Below are 20,625 nucleotides of genomic sequence, written 5' to 3'. Positions count from 1 at the left end.
CAGCTCCCCACCACTGTACATGTCATTCGTGACCTTCCGTAGTCAACTTCCATACGTAGGCTGTGAAAGTTCCTCTGACTGGTCAACTTCTATTGGAATTTCCTTCCTCGCTTTGCTCAGCTGATTCGTCCACTTCCTCATCTGCGCCAAGGCCAAAAGAAGGTTTCCGCGGCTTTTACATGACTGCAAATATACGTCCAGCTCATCTGAGGTTCCTCACCTTGTGACTGTTGAATGGTTTCGAAAAAATCTTTCCCAGAAGGTCATATTACTTTATTCCATGTTTTAATAAATAAATTGATTACAGAGCGGAAATAATTGAGGCAAAATACGAATACTTACAGAGACATCGTTTGCTGCCACAACACCACATTACTAGGTATCTGATCACCAAAAAACTTAGTTAATCTGGACAGCATGGAAATTCGCGCCGGCGTCAGCAACAACCACACAGAGGAGAGCGCGAATAAAGATAGAAATCAATGCTCACAAGTCTGTAAACCAAAAGAGGAATACCGCCCCTTGGGCGTCGGTAACAAAAAAAGGACAGCGCTAATAAAGGTAGAAATTAACATTCGCGTGCCTCAGCAAGGGTGCCAATAATAAAAACAACTTTCGCGCTTCTATTTTGCGTTTACCTAGAGGAACCGAAATCACGAAAGATAGTCCCCGCAAACCGCCCTGCCCATTGAAGACCAGAACCAGTTCTTTTTTTTTCACCGTCAGAAGGTACCATTATAAATTTCCTAATGCTTCATTTAAGCTCTAAAATGTGGCGGAAATCCTCATGAGCATGCGTCTTTTGTAGAGCACGAAATTTCAAACGGAATGTCGGCACCATTACTGTACAGCAAAAACCGTTTGGGAGGAAAACCCTCGCCCCTTCATGAGCATCAAAGAGCAGCCTAGTTGAGCGCAGGCACAAGGCGAAGAAGTCGCCAAGATTCGTGCACCTCCTGGAAGGCTCACGTTTAGTGAAGTTCCCCTTCCATCCTGCATCGTTCCCGTACTATGCGGCATCGTTCTGTTATATTGGCAACTCGCGACCTCTTGTCCAGGGAGATTTCCGTCGCAGTGTCTTCGACTCATTTCATGACTTCTACACTCCTGTCATTCGCTCCACGCAACACCTTATCACATGTCATTTCGCGTGGCCGGGCATCAACAAGAACATTCGTGCATGTACCCGCAGTTGTCTGGCTTGCCAGCAGTCTAAGGTCCGTCGGCATAATTTGCCTCCTTACGGCTCCTTCACACCACCTTCGCAGCGTTACAACAAGGTTCAGGTTAACACCTTGGGACCGCGAACTCTACCCGACTTGACCATCTACCCATTTACGTGCATTTATCGTCTTACTCGGTGGTCAGAAGCTTTCTCCTCTCGGATATCGAGAGTGACATCACCACTAATAGTTTCGTTTCAGGCTGTGTTGCATGTTTCGGCATCCCTTCTATGGCATCACCGATCGTAGCCAGCAGTTCGAGTCTTCTCTTTTCAGAAACCTCATAGCCTCATGGCAAGGTCGTGTATCCGCACCACAGACTACCATTTCCTCGTAAACAGCATGGTCGAACGTTTCCACCGGATCCTGAAGGCAGCAATGAAGGCCCATCCCAAAATGGTAAACTGGACAGTATGCCTACTTCTTGTTTTGCTAAGCCTTATGGTTGCCTTAATGCTTGACATCAAAGCACACGCCTTTCCGGAAAAACTGTTCAACGCTATATCGCCTTTCTCTTACCACACCCAGTATGTGGTGCTGCTACGTTGCGCCCTGCACACTCTTCTTGCCCCATATCTTAGACTAAAGCAATGGGCTTCCCGTTACATGCCTCCTGAAATGGAAACGACCGCACAGATTTTTGTCCCTCAAGATGCAGTACGAGAACTTTCGAGTGCCCTACAAACGTCATTTTCGTATCATCATGCGCAGTGATAAGCACTACACGCTTGATTTTCACAATCGCCACTATTCCATGTCTATTGAACCACTAAAAGCAGCCATAAGTGATGACCCACTGCCCTTCGACACTCCCGACAACGCTATCCGGCCGTCTCAACTTCGCCACTACGTCGCGCTTTCCGACGCCTTCCACTTCTACACCCAATAACCGACCAGTGTAACGTTCAGGCTTCCGTCTTTCGCCGGACTTCTTGAATAGCCGCGGGGACTATGCAATAGCACCATCAATGTCGGAAACGCAGAGAAAGAGGAGACAGAACCGCTTCTAGGCTCCGACTGTGTTTGCACCGAACGAGGGCATGACCTTGGTTGAACTAATCATTTTTCAGTCTTCTATCCTGGTAGCATCCCAGTGAGTCGCTGCCTGTGATCGCCTAGCACTCTTTGAGTAACGTAATTTCTTGTTTGCATCTGCATTTTACTCGCGTTCTTATTTACATCAAATAATGGCCGTGACCGCTACATCTAAAAAGCTTCCGCCGACGTCCAGCAACGCACCGCAAGGAGTATTTATCATCGTGCATTTCTCCTGCTCATTCCGCCACTCACTAATATAATTTCTTCTCCAGCAATCAGTGATGCTGTCATAAACACTGATGGCATCCTAAATCTTGTATTAAACCTCGACGTTAAGAAATGTACCGGCCCAGATGGAATACATAATGCGTTCCTGGTTCGTTACTCCATGTGATCTTCGAAATATCTGACCATCATATTCAACAAGTCCTTATCATCCGCTACAGTTCGTTCTTCTTGGAAATTAGCCCAAGTGCTCCCTCTTTTCAAATCTGGTGATAGACAGTGCTTGTCGAACTGCAGACCGATTTCATTGACATCACAGTCATGCAAAATGTTGGAACACATCATTCATAAACACATCATGCTTTTTCTTGAATCCAAAAATTTGCTATCTAACTTTCAGCATGGGTTTCGGCGCGGTTTTAGTACGGTAACACAATTAACAGAATTTGCTCATGATATATTACATAACCTCGATGTCGGTAACCAAGTTGATGCCATTTTTATAGACTTCTCGAAAGCATTCGATACTGTTCTACATTCCAAGCTTCTTGCTAAACTAAATGCTATACTAAACAATCCTCACTTGGTTGATTGCATTTCTAGCTTTCTCTCATCTCGTTCCCAGTTCGTATCCCATAATTCTTCTCATTCTACTGCTGTTGATGTAACGTCAGGTGTGCCTCAAGGCTCCGTCCTTGGACCACTACTCTTTTTAATATATATAAATGACTTGCCGCATAACATTTCTTCTAACATTCGTCTTTACGCTGATGACTGCGTTTTGTACGAAGCAATTAATGGCCCTAATGATCATCGTCACCTCCAAGAGTCATTTGCTATGTTTTGTAGTTGGTGTAGTACCTGGCAAATGAGAATTAATTTCGACAAAACCGTCCTCATGTCTTTTTGTAACAAATGTTCCGTTTCCCATTTTAGTTACTCTTTCAATGGCCGTGTGGTGGATAGGGTCTCGCAGTATAAATATCTTGGTGTCATATTCACGCATAACATGTCTTGGTCTAAACACATTGATTACGTATGTAATAAAGCACTAAAAAAACTAGGTTATCTACGACGCACGCTACCCAATTCACCAAAAGACACAAAGCTACTGTTGTATAAATCTCTAATCCGCCCTGTTCTTGATTACGCAGCTGTAGTGTGGAACCCGTACAAGCAATTCGAAATTAACATGTTAGAAGCATTCCAGAAGAAAGCTGTGCGTTTTATATGTCATCGTTATGATCGCGATTTCTCGCCCTCTTCTACACTTCTCTCATTGAATTTAACCACGCTGTCTGTCCGTCGCCACACTGAATCATTAAAATTCTTACATTGTGTCGTCAATTCCTCAGTAAGGCTGTCAGCTAACCACTACATTAACTTTGCACCATTATCATCTACAAGAAGTCATCACGAGCTTAATTTGATACCGTATTTTGCGCATGCTAATTTGTTCAAATTCAGTTTTTTTCCCCGTTCAATAGAAGCGTGGAATTCTCTACCCGGGTCCATTTGTTCTTGTCCATTTCAAAACTTTGTAACTGCTGTTGAAGACGCATAATAGCTGTGTATTCTTACCCTGTCGTTAACAGTTCCTTTCTTGTTTGATATTTCATTTGTGATTTTAACTTTTTGTAGTGCTCACTTTGTACATTTTGCTGCATTTTGTTTCCTTGCATTTTTGTGTTTTCCCACTCCTGCCATAGCGCATATAATTGCGCTGCAGTATGTATAAATAAATAAATAAATAAATAAGTATTCCTTCGGTTCTCCCTTAGCGTCATCACTGCCTTACGGCACTGGAGATTTCTTGAGTGCCGTTACCAAGTAAACCGGAAGATCAATATTTACCGACAGACAACACTTATCCTCCTCGTGCTACAAAGGGGATTCATAAGTACAATAAAGAGAAACAAAGAAGTCCTAATATTTAACCTGTGCGCAAAAAAACGATTTTTTGAGAGAGCTGGCCCTTTTGAGGATCATGAGCGCTGAATTGCTCAGCTAATGATAAGTGTAGAACATACCTGGACATGATTATCAGATATCAACAATCTGGTGCTGCGTTTTAAGCTTTCTTTGTGCAAAGTTCAAGACGATTTATCAAAACAGGAAAAAAATGCGTAACGATGAGAGAAGCCCACAGTCACCCTATCCGGGCCTCATTAACTGTTCGCAGTAACCAGAGGCGAAGCCGTGCCTCAGCGAAGGTGTGACGGAATTAGCAAGGGTGTCGCAACTCCAAGTTAATGGTGCCGTCACGACGAGTAATAACTGCAAAAAGTTTCTGGCATCAAGCTTAGCGCTACTGATAACGAAATATATGTAGCAGCCCACGAAGTCATACCCTGCCCAAATAAAATTTTGTAACATCGCTGATTCATCTCCCGATTTAAAAGAATCTGCGGCGCAGGAAAGGAAGGCGTTCTGTCCTCGATATGTCACTATGTCCTCTTGCTCTGAAAGACGCGTATGGGATAGGATTCTAGCAAACAGATGACAACGAAAAAAATGAAAATTGCTTTTTGCTTTTGACTCTGTAAATAGTGTAAATATGACCACTCCTTATGTCCTTTCTTGCTATCCCCTCACCTCTTTCATTTCTCTTTTTCATACTGCCTTCTATCCTTTATTTCCGCTGCCCCAGCTCAGGTGCCGCCGATACAGTGATGGCAGCTGCCGGGGTGAGCAAAATCTTTTAACTTCCTTTTTATTATATTTTTGATTAAACACTTACTACTACTAATTTGCGGGAACGCAAATGGTACAGTATCTGTCTAACATATCGGCGGACACCTGAACCGCGCCGTAAGGGAAGGGATAAAGGAAAGAGAGAGAAAAAAGGAAGAAAGAGGTACTGTGGTGGAGGGCTCCGGAATAACTGCGACCACCAGGGATCCCCAACGCGAACTGACATCGCACAGCACACGGGCGCTCATGCGTTTCGCCTCCATCGAAACGCTGCCGCCACGGTCGGGTTCGAAACCGGGAACTCCGGTTCAGCAGCTGAGCGCCCTAAACACTGAGCCACCACACCTCCAACGCTGGGCGACCGCGGTGGCTCTGTGGTTAAGGCCTCGTCTGCTTATCCGGAATACCCGGGCTCGATTCCGGCCTCGGCAACGTTTCGATGGAGACGAAACGCGAAATACGGCCGTGTGCTGTGCGATGTCAGTAACGTTAAGATTCCCAGGTGGTCAAAATTATTCCAGAGGCTTCCTATACGGCACCTCCTTCTTCCTTTCTTCGTTCGCTCCCTCCTTTATCGCTTCCCTCACGGCGCGGTTCGGGTGTCCACCGAGATATGTGACCCAGTTACTGCGCCATTTTCCAGTTACTGCGCCAAAACCAATTTTCATTTTCATTTCTCAAAAGCTGGCGAGCGCGAGCTGGGAACGCTTAGCTCGTGAGAGTGCGAAAAACGAAGGCTGGAGAGCTTTAGAGGCCTGCAAATAGCTCGAACACTTCGTTCCTCAGCTTGCTAGGCCTCGCCGCACTGGTTTTCGTTGTCCAGCGAAATACATGTGGCAGCCACCACGTCCACAATTCTGGTGACCACGAACAGCCACAAGCACCCGCAACTGGTACAGTGCAGCCCGCTTCTGATTTCTTGTCCTTCGCCGCCGCACCTTCCGCCACGTACACCACGCCATGTCACTTGATCCCTACGGTGGAACTCCCCAATTCTTGGTAACTCTTCCGCCCTTCTACCAGCCCCATCCAGTCGCCTGGTTCTACCAGGCGGCAGCGACCTTCCACATCTTTGCCGTTGCATCACAGGAAGCGCAGGCTCTTTTCATCCGTGACACCTTACCGCCCGGCGTTTTCCCTCGCCTCGCGCTTCAACAGCTGCGCACACAACTACCACGCTCTCAAAGGTGCCGTACTCCGCTTTTACGGCGTCACGCAGGTGTTCCCGTCACCTCCGTTCCCTGACGCCGTGCAGCACGTGCGTCAGATGTAGCGGCACAACAACTCGCTTGCGCTGCTTGCACGCATACAACTCTAGATGACTGGGAAAAGGCGATGCTTGCACCATACACCGCAGAATACGTCGATGGCGAAGCGTATGTCATCTCCGAACGACCACACAATGGGGACAAGGCGAAATGGAAAATCTTTGCTCATTTATTTTATTCAATTTGATACCCTAAAGGCTCGCGGTAACATTTAAAAGGGGCAGGGGGAAACAGAACGTGATCTTGCAAATGTGAGCACACACACAGTCTCTAAGAACATACTGCACCGCAGTAAGCAACCAGCTTATATGACTTTGGTATCATAAGCAGGATACAATTGTTCCACAATCAACAATCTATATCTAATAAAGGTCAGAATAAATGTTTTAGAGGACGAAAACAATTCTTAATCTTCAATTCTTAATCATAATGCTTCAATTACGTTAACGAAGGGCGATTGGTCAATGATCGTAGTTACATCGCAGCTACAAGCAGAAAGAAGCGTCACTGCACTTTCCCTACGGCTACTGCACTCTCGTAAATTCAAGAATTTTCATCGCGGCCCCTCTCGTACCCCTCGGATTCTGTTATTGGGGTTTTGCGGGCTTCGCAGCATTTCTGCTTGTACAGGGCTAATCGAACGAGCGGTCTCAGGACGCGGTATTGCACGTTTTGTTGTCCGCCGAATTTTGTTTGTGTGGTTGTAGCATTATGATGTTTTTTGACATCCTCTGCAAACTTCATGTCAATAAATTAAATCCTAGAAAAGATAAAGTGCTGCGAAATATTGATCTCAGCTCTTTATTCTCCCATAAAAGCACAGTCAATGTGCCGTTTTAATGGGTAATCCCTGCAGAAATCCGAGCTGCTATAAATGGCTTTTACTTCAGCTCCGTTTGTGGAAGTAAATTAAATATACATTCCAGATGATCTTGCGCCTCATTAGCGCTATTGTGTTTATTGAATGAGTCCCTGGGTAGAAGCAGCTGCATTGAAAAAATATCACTTGTTTTCTTCGAATTAAAAACAGTAAACTACGCTGCTCTAATTTCTCTCCTTGCGACTAGGAAAAAGATATTAATACCCAGGGCCACACCGCACACTGGAGTGACAGCAATGAATGTTATTTGTGTGCATATGTCATTTGTTGTTATTATAAGCATCTTAATGCGTGCGCTTGGGAAGGAGACTAACACGGAAGGTGAGTTATGCCGCGGGCAACGAATATCATTCGTTTACTGCAGCCATGGCTTGGCAGAACATATTTTCAAAAAATACACATCGTAATTAAAATGCGCTCACTATATACTTGCAAAGGAAAGTACCAAAATAGATTTAAAAAATGAAGTCCAACGAATGAGAAATTTTGATTTTAATGGATAAGACTTCTTACTCTTTTGCCGCAATTGTCGGTTTTCTCTTTGTAATCTAGATACAAGCGACTGCGTTACCTGTGCGTCGACTGTATCAAGCTCGAAGACTTTTGAGGTAGGAAATTGGTGTTATTGTGTTGGCGGAATCCTCTTCAATGTAAGCAGTGACGAGTGTATCATACATGGATACGACACTAGGAGGTGCTACCTTCCACGACCACAGACACCGTATGTACCTTTTTTTGCTTTCTGTTTTCGCTAAATATACTTCCCGCGCAAAACGTAGCGCGTTTGGACGGAGCAGAACAGTCAGTCAGCAATAGACTTATTTGTGGTATAATCTGATAAAGTCTCTGATATATTTGTAATGAGTTACGTCCTATGAATGGCATAAGGATGTAGTGGTTGCAAGAAAAACATCATTAAAAGAAGCTTCTAGCGACTGTGATGTGCGATTTAGACTCATGATCAAATCTTTAGCACCTTATACTCAAATCTCAATCTATTTTTATGATATGTGTTTTCTGCTAGCGAAAGAGAAATGAAATCAAAGATATGTGGTGGATTACGCTGGAACAAAATTAGTTTTGCGTACGCACACTTTTCTAGACGGCTCTAATGGCAGGCCCAGACATGATTCTGTGACGTCTACTGCTGGCCTCTCGTGAAGAGATATATTTGGCATGAACAGTGCGCTGGCTTAGTTTCCCATCTTTGCGGAGCCATTATGCTGCCATTTCAAGTAACTATTCATGCATCGCGAACCCTTTTCGCTCAAATCGCAGTTCATAAACAGGCCGTCAGCAACACATTTATTTATGGACATGGGCCTTTGCCTCTCCTGGTCAGGGGTTTTTTTAGTGAAAATAAGTATACTGAGCACCCCTTAATTCATGAGTAAACTACTAGGCGAATAGAGTACACATTTCTATAAAAAACAATACTGTACAGCGCTTGCATGGCAAAGCTTTCAAATAAAAACATGATTTTGTTTTCCTTTCGAACCTTGCTTTTTACTTTGCAAGAGTAAAGAGTTGCTTCTGAGCCTTGCACCTGGAAACACCTGAACTAAAAAAATTGGCTGCTGTTTAGCTCTGGTCAACCCTAGTTGAATTGCGAAAGCTCCGTTTCCTCGGCACGTCGTCTACGCAGCGCCTCATTCCGACGCACTCGAGAACTCAAACTGGTCTCTTCCGCAGTTGAACAGTCACTCCGGGACGTGGCACGACTTCTTTTAGCCGCACCTTCGTTACGACGCTTCTCCAGTCGTGTGGCGCGTTCTTCTGCAATCTCTTGAGCGCATTGTCTCGTACTCGCTTCGTGCTGTCGTCGTTACGTCTCGTTCGCGCTCTCTGACTACAATACACTGAGACGAAGCGCATATATATATATATATATATATATATATATATATATATATATATATATATATATATATATATATATATATATATGTGTGTGTGTGTGTGTGTGTGTGTGTGTGTGTGTGTGTGTTGTGTGTGTGTGTCTAGCGGGGTGTATATATATATATATATATATATAATATATATATATATATATATATATATATATATATAGCCCACTAGGCGCACCTCCTCTCGCTCTACCCCAGCGGAGCACATCTGGTGGAGCGAGCGGCGATGACAGCGGCGTCGACGGCGGCGCCATCTGTTCGAGCGCCGCTGCGGCATTGCTAGGCAATGACGCAGCCGGCATACAGCATACGACATACGGCATACGGCGCGACGAGCCGAAATGGCTAGCTGGCTGGCGTAGTAAAGTTTTTGTTTTAAAACAGGGGCTTTCTGAACCTTCTTTACGCCAAATGAAAACGTGACAAATATTCTTTAGGGTAAGCGCTTATGTTAGTCGGACAAGCAGTATAAAGGTGGGAAGCATGAATGAAAACACCCCAAACAGGAACAGAGGTGAAACTCCTGTTCTGTATCCCAGGTTTCTCTAATAAATTGATGGCTGCCGCACAACGATTACAAACTAAAAATATATATACATGGTACTCAGCGTCAGATTCTTGTTGACCATTTGTGCTGTGCTGTTTTATTCACAGCAACCAGCTGTTCAGCATGATTACAAGCAACAACCCAGTCATCAAGAGTTAACTCGCCCCTCGCATCCAATCTAACGCAGTAGGGCACCTTGTACTCGGCAACGCCAACATTTTAACGTGTAATGATCTGACTAGCTCCACTTCCGCCGTTCGTAGCAAAATTCTTACACATTCTTACTAATGTCACAGCGCTAACAAAATGCAAATGAAAAGTACAAAGGCTTATTCAACCTACAGCGCACCAGAACCCGTAGGATGCACCCCTTGTGAATGCGGACCTGGGCAGGTGTCGTGCCCCTATGCAATGGACTGCACCTGCATCAATGGTGTTGTGTACAACAACGCCGACACCACCTTCTGCTCCAAAGACGTGCAAGACTGCTCCAGGTAGGACCTAACTCCGAACAGTAACTGAAGCTTGAATTATACCGACACCTCTTTAGCTTCCACTATTACAGGATGTGATGCGTAATAGAAGGTAACACATTGAGAGTCGTATAGCGCGAAACAAACAAAAGACAAAACACAAGACGTCTTCTTTGTCTTTCATGTGTTTCGCTTCGTACCACAAACAATGATCTATTATATCCAAATGGCCCCGCTTAACATATTTCTTCAGTGGAATCTAAATAACGCGCTATATTTTCGGAGAAACATGTTTCGAATGTATATTATCCAACCTTTGAATTCTGTTGACAGAGCGACCATTAACAATCGTAGCCTCTTGTCCTAAACTTCAACGTTCAAACAACTGTTCTTACCAAACGAAATTAAAGGATTGCACTTGAGTTCAATAGAAATTACTATAGTTCTTCCGGTTTTCTTATTCTAGCCTAATGAGAAAGTCATCACTACTCAGTTCAAAAAAAGTGGAACGTAATCGCACATCTGTGATCGTCTCTCATTGCTCGAGAACAAAACTTCAAGCTCATATAACTTGATCCCATAAAGAGAGTTTTTCTAATCAGCTTCTTCTAAATTCAACAACAAATTCAATTCCAAACTGAATCGATCTGCCCCTCAGGACGCGAGCGTTGCTGCTCCATATTGTGGAACTTTTCGTACCGGTATCGCAGGCCGCAGGAGGTATGGTGTCTATGGATAGTTCAAGGGCATATGACGTCTTGCTTCACAGTTTCTAAACCATTAGTAGTAGTACTAGCAGTAGTGGTAGTAGTAGTAGTAGACTTTTTTTCGGCCATACTTTACAGGCCGAGCATGTCGACTGCCTTGGCGACCGGACATCGCCGTTCTTTTTTGTTCAATTCAATTCTGTTTTTTTTTTCGGAAAATTCTAGCTGGCTGCCTGGAGTAAAAGCTGTATGTATACAGCTTGACGAGGCGCAGGCAGCTGTTACAAGGCACAGGAGCAGACACAGTAGAAAAGCTTTACATGCACAAAAAGAAACAAAAAAGCGAACACCTAGTCAGGTTACAATTTTCATAAAAACAGGACAGTCAAAACGCACAAAATCATCGTTAATGAAAATACGGAAGTGCAAAGGGTAGATTTGCGAAACATGCAAGGGGACAGCTGCAATTGGGCGCGAAAGATGGTGGTCTGCTCGAGCGGCCAATGCTGGAGGGTGTGTCGCTTCAGGCCTATGCGGACAACGTGGTCGTCTTTGTGTCTGGGCCATCCAGGAGGGTCCTGCAGGATTTGGCGGAAGTCGCGCTCGACCGAGTGGTAACGCGGGCGCGAGCGGCGAGGGTTAACATCAGCGCGGAAAAGACCTCCTCGTCACTTCTTCCACAGGAGGGATGGGCCGCACTCCGCCTATCGCGCGCCTTGGCGGCACGGTTCTGAAATTCAGGTCTGCAGTCTGGGTGCTTGGTGTCTTCGACCACATCCTCTCGTTCATTGCGCGCGGCGACCATCTCAAGGACCGTGCTGAATTGCTCGCTGCACGCCCAGGGACCTTCCTGCGTCTAAGTGGCACACCGGCACCGGCGCCGCTCAGGGCACTTTACCAACAGCTCGTACTGCCCGCTTGCACTTATGCTTCCCGGTTTGGTGGACTGAGTGTCCCCACTCCGGCTTTCGCGCCCGGCTGGTGTCTGCCCAGCGGGCCCCGCTAATGGTGTTGGCGGGTGCCTACTCCACCACCAGCACTAGGGTGCTCCAAAATCTTATGCACGCGGCTCCGCTCTAGTTTGACCTTGACATGGTGAACGCGTAATTTCAGCTGTTCGTGCTCGGATTGGACACCACATTCAGACAAAATTCATTTCGTGCTTCAGAAGTTTCACGATGCGCTCTAGCATCCGTCTTAGGTGATTTAATTTGGGCACGTTCGTTTAGACGTGGCAGCGGCGGAGGCGGTGGCGTCGTCTCCGGCGTTTGAGGTCTACACGGATGGCTCATAAACCCAACGGCTGCAGGCGCCTCATTTATCGACTTCACCCCCATGGGCCACATTTCATCGGTCGGCAGCTTGAAAGTGATGCCACCCTCCTCAGCTTGCACAACCGATGAGATAGCCTTCCAGGAGGTGCTCTTTCACATCCAGACTCTCCCTGGCACAACGCCCATACACATTTACACTGATTCACTTTTCCTTCTCGCTGCATCTTCACTACTCACGACAGACAACACAATTCCCAACATTAAACACCTTTTACATTTTATTACATCCACTCGCCACATTCAAATATTTCCCGTTTTTGCCCACGCAGGGCTGTTGGGCAACGAATTGGCCGACATCGTTGCCTCACACGCACACCATTCCACCAGGGTACGACATTCACACATATCCAAATCTGCCTTTCGAACCACATTGAGCCATGTGGCTCGGGCGCACTGGCCCTTATAGTGGCAACAAAAATATGAAGGAACAAGATTTTTTGCCTGCTCAGCAAACATTTTAAACATTCCCTCCACTTTTCCTCCCTCAAACCCATTAATAACGCTCCTGGCCACTCATGAACGCTTTCGAACATACTTTATCGATTTGGTTTCATTCCTTCCTCCGAATGTCTATGTGGCCACCCAGAAGGAGACGTCACTCATTACATCACAATATGTCCGCTGACGCAACACATTGCATCCAGACTCCAAAACCCACACCTGGCCAGCCTCCCACGGCACAGTGACGTCGCTGACTCGACAACACGCCACTTTGCATTATTACTACAAATTGTCTGCATTGTAAGTTCACTCCTTCCCAGTTATACACGGACATAAACACCTTCATTACCATAATTGCGCTAATTCATTCAGTGAGAGGGCAGTGTTGGGAGCAACAGCAGGCTTAAACCAATCGAAGGTAATTGAACAGGGCCCATGCGGCCAAGTGAGGAAATTTGGTGGAAAAATACAATTGGGAAAACAGAGCAGCGAGTACAGACGGGTGACGATATATCGCAGAGCTCTTTTATTATAAAACGAAACGAGAAAACGATCAAAGTGCCAGACAGAAAAAACACAACAATAAAAGAAAGACGGTAAAGAAGACACAAACGGAGTCAATGATGGAGCTGAAATAAGAAAGGGAATGTAAAGAGCATGAGAAGAAGAGTGAGGTCTTGATGTCCGGGGGGGGGGGGGGGTGTTGAGCGGGTGAAGGGACAGTGCTAGGCTGAAAAGAGTCCAACCACGTGGTGATGCGTAGAGGAAAGGGAATTGGAACCCAACAGCTGAGCATCCGGTCAATAGAAGAGGCAATGAGCAAGGTCTGCATAGATAGAGGGTCAGTTGGGACAGGAAGGGTTCGATCGGTAGCGATAGAGAAAGAGCCTGGAAGCAGGGATGACTGCATTCATTTGGATGTGCCGAAGAAGGTGAGCCACCAGCATTTTGGGTGATGGATGAGGGGGAGAGTAAAGGCGTTTGTCGAGGCGCAGCTCCAGGTAGACCTCCTTTATGGTGCAGAGCACGGTGAGTTTTCCACTGTTCTCCGAGAGCTTGGGCCAGGAGATCAACGCCTCCCGGTAAAAAGTGTCGCGGGTGAGCTGATGGGAAAGCTCATTGCCGCCAATCCGTGAATAACCAGGCGCCTATCGGAGGAAAATGATGGAAGGCTTCAGTGTGGAGACCGCTCGCTCGGCCTCCTGTTGGAGGGAAGAGGACAGGGTGCAGTTCTGCATGTAGCAGATAGCGGGACAAGAGCCTCTCTCTTGTCTGTACGCGCTCTCTTCCCTTAAAACTGTTTTTAGAGGCTATTGAATAGTATTGCCTTTTCCTGCATATGTTTTTTTTCTCTGCTCGCATTGTCTCTGCTGTTCGCCATTGTTGTGCTCCTTGTTTCTCTACGTTGTTTTGTTTACACCCACCCCTCCAATAAATAGCCCAATAGGGCTGAGGTATGTACATAAAAATAAACAAATAAATAAATAAATAGACTGTGTACTCTGGATAGAGGGATTGAGAGCAAATAACTGGCCGGCATGTGCAATGGTGGGGGCCTCGAGGGATATTGCATCCGGAGGGCCTCAGGTACGGCCCGCTGGTGTGGGTTTAAGGTACCGAGAGGTGGGGATTGTACAGGGCGTGGCCGCAGAAACCTCGAAGAGCCACGAAAGAGGCATCCGTGTCCCCACCGTGGGTATCAAAGACAGGAGAATAACGCAGCGAGGTCGCATGACGACGGCCGGCTTGCAGGACGAGGCTCATGTTGGCTGGGAGGGGGAGGATACGAAGATTGGGAGCAGGGGTGGAAACAGGAGAGGCAAATATGGAGATGGGAATGCGAGAGATACCAGCCTGGGCCAATACCAATGATCCTGACGAGTAAGAGAAAGCCGGACGAGCTGCGAGTCAGGGTGGAGAGTGAGGACAGAATGGAGAGGATGGAAGAGGCCTGTGGCAAACAGCGGCAGAGGTAATTATATGAAGGTAGAGAGCTGCCTTGTAGAGGTCCGCAAGGGCAATTCCGATAGCGTTAAGTGGAGCCTGAGTGAAGGAAATGTAGGATATTGTTCAGGGCGAGCGCGTGGGCAACTTGGCGCGCATGAGTCTCGTGGAGACACGAGCGCCGAGTGACCACGCGACACAGGAGGTGAGTTACAGAGTGGAAGTTGGTGACAGCATGGTGGAGGGCTTGCGCGTTCTTGGCCGCATGCAGAGGGAAGCCGAGAACTTTGCACTCGGTGACGACAGGAATGGGAGAGCCAGAAAAAAAAGAGTGAGAGGAAGCGGTTGTGCGAGCAGTGATATGAATAGTGGTTGAGAAGGAAAAGCTCGGATTGCTCCGGATCAGTAGACAAGGCGGCGGTGGTGAGAAAGGAATCCATGATATTTAGGCCACGTTGGCGGGTGTCCTGTACGTGGCGGGAAGAGCCATACAAACACCAGAGAGTGATGTCGTCGGCGTAAAAGATGTGCAGGTTGGGAATTTTAGCTATCTTGGATGCGAGAGGGCCATAGTGATATTAAAAAGGGTAGGAGAGAGAACAGCGCCTTGAGGAGTCCTACGGTAGTGGTGTTGGGGGTCGCATAGCTGGGTGTCTACTCGAAAGCGAGACACTAAGTTAGAGATGTATTAGCGGATTTAAGAGAACATGCGGGAGCCACATGCCAGGCAGGAGGGTTGAGAAAGGTTGTGGTCATGGCACAGACTGTCGAAGGCCTTGCGGATATAGACGGTCACAACTGCGTGAATTTGGGTTGCGGTAGGTGCGAGAAATGTTTGCTGGAGAATCAGAAGCATGTCCTGTGCACAGATGCTGCGTCGGAAGCCGATGAGGGAATGGAGGAAGAACTCGCTTATTACGAGAAAATTAGACAGGCGAATCAGGGCCATTCGCTCGAGAGTCTTATCAACGCACGACGTCAGGGAGATTAGGGGGAGGTTAGAGAATGGGGGAGGTTTGCCCTGCTTTTGAATCATAGAAATGAGGGAGGAGGTTAATAGTCGGCAGGCAGGCGCTGTCTCGGCTTCATTGTACATCTGAAGGACGAATTCCTAGGCGCTGCCAGGAAAGTTACGAAGTGTACAGTATTGAATGCAATCCTCACTGAGAGCCGAGCGGGTAACATTAGCAGCCAGAGCCGCTTCGCGCTCCCGGAGAGTGAAAGGGTGGTGCAGATCGGGGTTAGGTCCACCCGGGTATGCCATGTAGGAATGTGCAAGAGGGGGGGGGGGGGGGAGATACAAAGAGGCAAGCTGGTCAAAAACATCAGAGCACTATTCTGAACGACTCTAAAATGGCTATCAATAATTTTGCAAAGGGGGGAATTGCGAACACATCTCTTAAAATTCTTAAGATGGCCAAATTACTCCGAATGTATATGGGTTCAAGCCCATTCGGGTAATCCGGGGAACGAGGCAGCCCACAATAAAGTCTGAGGTTTCGCCGACCAGGCATTGGATGTCTAGCTCGCTGAATTTCCCGAAGGACCCCATGATCCCGTATCAATATCTAACCAATCATTTTAAACTAGAGAGGAGAACTTTCCCTTCACCGTACAAAAGTGTGACTAAAGAACAAGAGGTTACGTGGCGTCTACTACAGACGAGATCGATTCACACCCCAACACTCCTCGCGCACCTTTATCCCGATCAATACAACCCGAACTGTAAACACTGCGGCCAACGAAACAACTACGATCATGTCCTATGGGATTGCAAAATAGAGCCACCTCCAGGCGACATAGTTACTGATCCTTCTCTCGAGCGGTGGGAGGCCATGCAGGCTAGCGCTGATCCCAGAACACAAGTTCTGGCAGTGCTGTGGGCTGACAAAGTGTTAGCGGGCTATGTGCTCTAGACTACTTAAAGCGACCTCTTGGCACCAAGCTCTTTCCGACGAATAAAATGTTTTACCATCAATAGGAGCAAGTCCCCTGATTTAGAGCTTTACCGAGATTGGAGCAAAACACACGCTACTGAAAGAAAATGATAGCGCCGTTCGCCTGCAGGAAGTCGATCCCCAAAATCAAGTTTCTGAAACAATCGGGGAGCACGGAAAATTCACCGACGTCCGTTATACCACGAATGCCAACTCTAGCCGTGGGCTTGCCCAAAGGGGGAATTAGTTGGGCACCACTGATGAAAATGTGGTTCACCGTCCACGGTGTCAGAAACTTTTTAAGTTCTCCAGCAAAGGCACGGCTCATAACAGAATAATAAGCACCGGTAACGAGCAGCGCGGTGATTTCAGTGCCATCAACTCTCACACGCAAATCGGATGCAGTGTATCTGATACTGTCGCGGCGTCGCTCTGTACAGGTATCGTCGGCTCGATGGTTTCGCGATGCAGGATCTTGACAAGCCCCGACGTCAGCAGCCTTGCTTTCAAAAGTCGCTGGTGTCATTTTTGCAAACGGGGAATCAGCGAACGACGGCCAGCATAGCTGATCTGGCGGCCGGGGCTAGAGCGCAATAGCTCAGAGGCGAAAGGCGAACGGAACTTGCACCTCTCAGAGTAGACATGATTTTGGCTCACCCAGAGATGTTATTTAGTAAGATTTTCTGACGGGCTAGCTAGTAGATGTTCATTTCTGGAGTCTGTGCGCTAAAACAGACGTTCACAGGAAAAAGGAGACAACAGGAAAGATGCTCCACAATCCAGAGATGCTCCACAATCTCATGCGCATGTTCGCAGTTCTGAGTAGAGGGTGCGTCGGGACTCAAACCGCGAAGAAAAACTTGGTGGTATGGACGCTTGGTAGAAATTACCGGGCTACTCACAGTGGTAGCCCAGTGGCCTGCGGTCTGGTGTACACCGCAATTCCGACTTGTGAGGGCATGGCCCAGCTGTAGCAGGTGCAGTTGCGTAATATGGGTGATGTGGCTGACGGGAGGCACCGGTGTGATACCCGTTACATGGACCAATGTCGCTCATCACAGGCGTCGGGGTGATGGGACCGCAGCCAGCAGCCAGACGTGCGACACACAATGGATGCGCATGTGGGTCTGTCATCGAACCGGGGCGGCGCTTCGAGGACTGGAGTTGCCTGCACAACCTGCCGCACCTCGTCCCTGAAAACTTCAGTCAGCTCTGCCAGTGGCGCAGCCTCAGGTAGTCGGATCCGTTGGAGTTCCTCCTGGATAACGGAGCCAATTGATTCGCGCAAGACACCTGCACTGCCTCCGAGACATGACGAAAAGGCTTCGGGCGCCATGCTTTTCATGTTCCGGTTGTATTCGCGGGCCGGTTGTTGGAGTGTCGTCTCCATGGCGGTCGCCTCGGTAAGAAATTCCGGAACAGTTTGGTGTGGGCTGCGCTCGAGGTAGCCAACAGCTCCCACAGAACCCCAAGCATGAGATGGCGAAACTTTTCCTTCCGTCATGTTGGGGTGCGTGCGCTTTAAAAGATGGGCCACTTCTTCGATATACCTGCGCAACACTTTCATTCGTGCGCCGGTATAGGGAGCGCAGCGCAGCTTCAGTCTTCTCTTGGTGGTGGGCGTTAGGGAATATGGCCAGAAGATTTCGGCAAAATGTCTGCTAGGTGGGAAGGCTAGCCTGCCGGTTTTCAAACCATGTCCGGGCAGACTTTTCAAGAGCAAAGTATACATTTTTCAGCTTCCGCTCGTCGTTCAAGGTTTTGTAGCGGGCGACTCGAAGGTTTCCAGCCAATCCTCAGCGTATTCGAACACGTCGCCGTGAAAAGGTGGCGTTGTTCGCGGTGAAGTACGTGGAGAATAATCGCTGTAAAATGGCGAGTAAACGTGAAATTAATGCATTAGCACAAGGGCGATCACGAGAAGGTAAAAAATACTGGTGGGGAGAAGCACAACGGAGAGATTGGACGACCCATCACATAAGCCAAAATTACATACATAGCTTAAACAAGAGACGTAGCAGTGAATGGGAGAAAAATAAACATGAAAGAGTTCAAAGTAAAAAATGAAAAGAAAAGAAAATGCTTCAAAAGGGCGCTTTGTTTTAAAAAGCACGGTGGCACTCAGAACGGGGCCAGCACACCGGGGATGCCAATATTTCTCCCTCTTTCTGTCTCTCTCAGTCTTTTTCTCTGTCTCTTTCGCTTTCTGTCTATATAACTTTCTATCTGCCTGTCTATCTACAGTGCCGTCGAAGAGACAGTCTAATTTCCATCTAAACAACGAACCGCGCTAAACCACTGAGCAATACTGTGTCCGAAACAGGAACCATAATATTTCTTGCAGTCGTTTTATACTTTTTTGGATATCTGTATGCGATAGAAATGAACGGAAATTTCTGAGCTCTGTGTGCTGAATCAACTTTAATTCTCAGAGGTAAGTCTAAGACCTAACGGTAAATATTACAGGGTTCGTAAAAACATAGAGTAGGCCACTTTCCTTCTACTGGAGTTATATTAGGCTCCCCTTAGCGGCTGTACTTTACATTAACTTTCAGTTGCAAGCCAGCGCTCGCCCTGTGTCCCTCTATTGTACTCGTTTGTCTCACGCTAAGCTACCCTGCGAATTACCTTAGCTTACTTTACCTGTAGCTTACCTTAGCGTATTTTTTGGTGGTCTTTACTAGAGCATTCTTTGTATCCGATTATTTCTGCCTCAACATAAAAAAGAAGAATCCTACTATCTGATCTTTTAATAATTCATTAAAAGAGCGAACTCTAGGAACCTAAAGATCATAAAAGTATTATTCGGATAGCGGCCAAACATATCCTGAATCTGGTGAACTATGCTGCCTACGGGTCCAATGAATATTTTACAGAGGGGTACAACCAGTTAAATGCAACTCATGCGTTTGCCTCAACAATGTAACCTGGTGTCGATATTATCGGGACTGCCAGTGCTTTTTCGGGCATGTGCATCACAAGAGCAACCTCAACACCTGTGCGCGAGGAATCGTTGCTTGCTGAAGCGATGTCCCTTCAAGATGAGGATACTAAACGAACATGGGCACCATATACATCTCAGGTAAGAGCCCAAGCGGATTTATATATGCTTTCATCAGCATCGTTGATCATCCACCTTACGACGCCTACTGCAGGACAAATGCCTGTTCATTATCTCGCCAATTAAATATGTTCTATATCTGCCAAGACCACCTTATCCTGGCAAACATCGTAATCTCATCTCCCATCTAACCTTCGTCTGCCCCCTTGTACGCTGGACTTCACTTTTATTCTAGTCATTCCCCTTAATGCTTCGCCTTTGTTGCGACGCAGTTGGCGAAATAATTGTTCGCACATGTTACATTCAATAAATCTGTCGTTTCCTCTAGAGCCCTTATAACGAGCAAGGCTCGTCGAAGGCGTTGCGAAAAGTACACACTGCGCAGGACCGCAATGTATGTCCCTGAGGAACGTGCTCAATTTACAAGTACGAACTTGGACAGCCTATGAACTGGTGCCGCATTTCCAGTCTTTCCGAATAAATCTGGATGCGTTTATCCTGGGAGTGTAATAATGACCCGATTAAGAACGAGCCATAAAAAGCAAAGAAGAAAATAACCAGCGCCTTGCGGCTATAAAAAAATTGGCTCTACAACGCGGTTCAAGGTGACATTAGCTCACCGAAATTTTAAAGAAGCCGTGCGCGCGAGCGCTCTGGTGTCATCAAAACAGCATAATATTAACAGCTAGAACTTCACTCGTTTGCTCGTTACTTGCTTAAGCTTTCTTTTTTTTTTGATCAGCTTTTTAATTCTGCGCTTTAAGGGTTCGATGGAGGCGAGGTATTTGACCTTTTTTCGCCCAGTCTATTCCAAACAGCAAACGAGTAAATAAACTCGCACAGGAGTGTGCTAGCTGGCAGAGGTACTATTTTCACTCGGTTTGAAAGCGAATCTAAAAGTGCGAGAAAATTCAGCCGACCACATTTTCTCCGCCCTCGCTCTTCG

The 20,625-nt window shown here is 46.8% G+C and overlaps 1 protein-coding gene across 1 annotated transcript; it reads left to right on the top strand.

The window, feature by feature from the left end:
• The first annotated feature begins 7,514 nt into the window (after positions 1-7,514).
• Positions 7,515-19,694, top strand: LOC144100282 (uncharacterized). The gene is made up of 4 exons (XM_077633272.1): positions 7,515-7,649; positions 7,881-8,049; positions 10,127-10,276; positions 19,495-19,694. Exons 1-4 carry the CDS (start codon positions 7,565-7,567, stop codon positions 19,640-19,642), a joined length of 552 nt encoding a protein of 183 aa, XP_077489398.1. The 5' UTR covers positions 7,515-7,564; the 3' UTR covers positions 19,643-19,694.
• Positions 19,695-20,625: the final 931 nt, after the last annotated feature.

This window comes from Amblyomma americanum, chromosome 8 (genome assembly GCF_052857255.1).
Source record: "Amblyomma americanum isolate KBUSLIRL-KWMA chromosome 8, ASM5285725v1, whole genome shotgun sequence".
In the NCBI taxonomy this organism is placed as follows: domain Eukaryota; kingdom Metazoa; phylum Arthropoda; class Arachnida; order Ixodida; family Ixodidae; genus Amblyomma; species Amblyomma americanum.
The sequence above is the reverse complement of the archived record's forward strand: the minus strand, read 5'-3'. Positions and strand labels throughout refer to the sequence as shown.

Coding starts and splice junctions, on each gene's coding strand:
- LOC144100282 (XM_077633272.1), top strand. CDS start 7,565: ATGAATGTTATTTGTGTGCATATGTCATTTGTTGTTATTATAAGCATC. Junction 8,050..10,126: donor CTTCCACGACCACAGACACC/GTATGTACCTTT, acceptor TTCAACCTACAG/CGCACCAGAACCCGTAGGAT. Junction 10,277..19,494: donor GACGTGCAAGACTGCTCCAG/GTAGGACCTAAC, acceptor AATATTTTACAG/AGGGGTACAACCAGTTAAAT.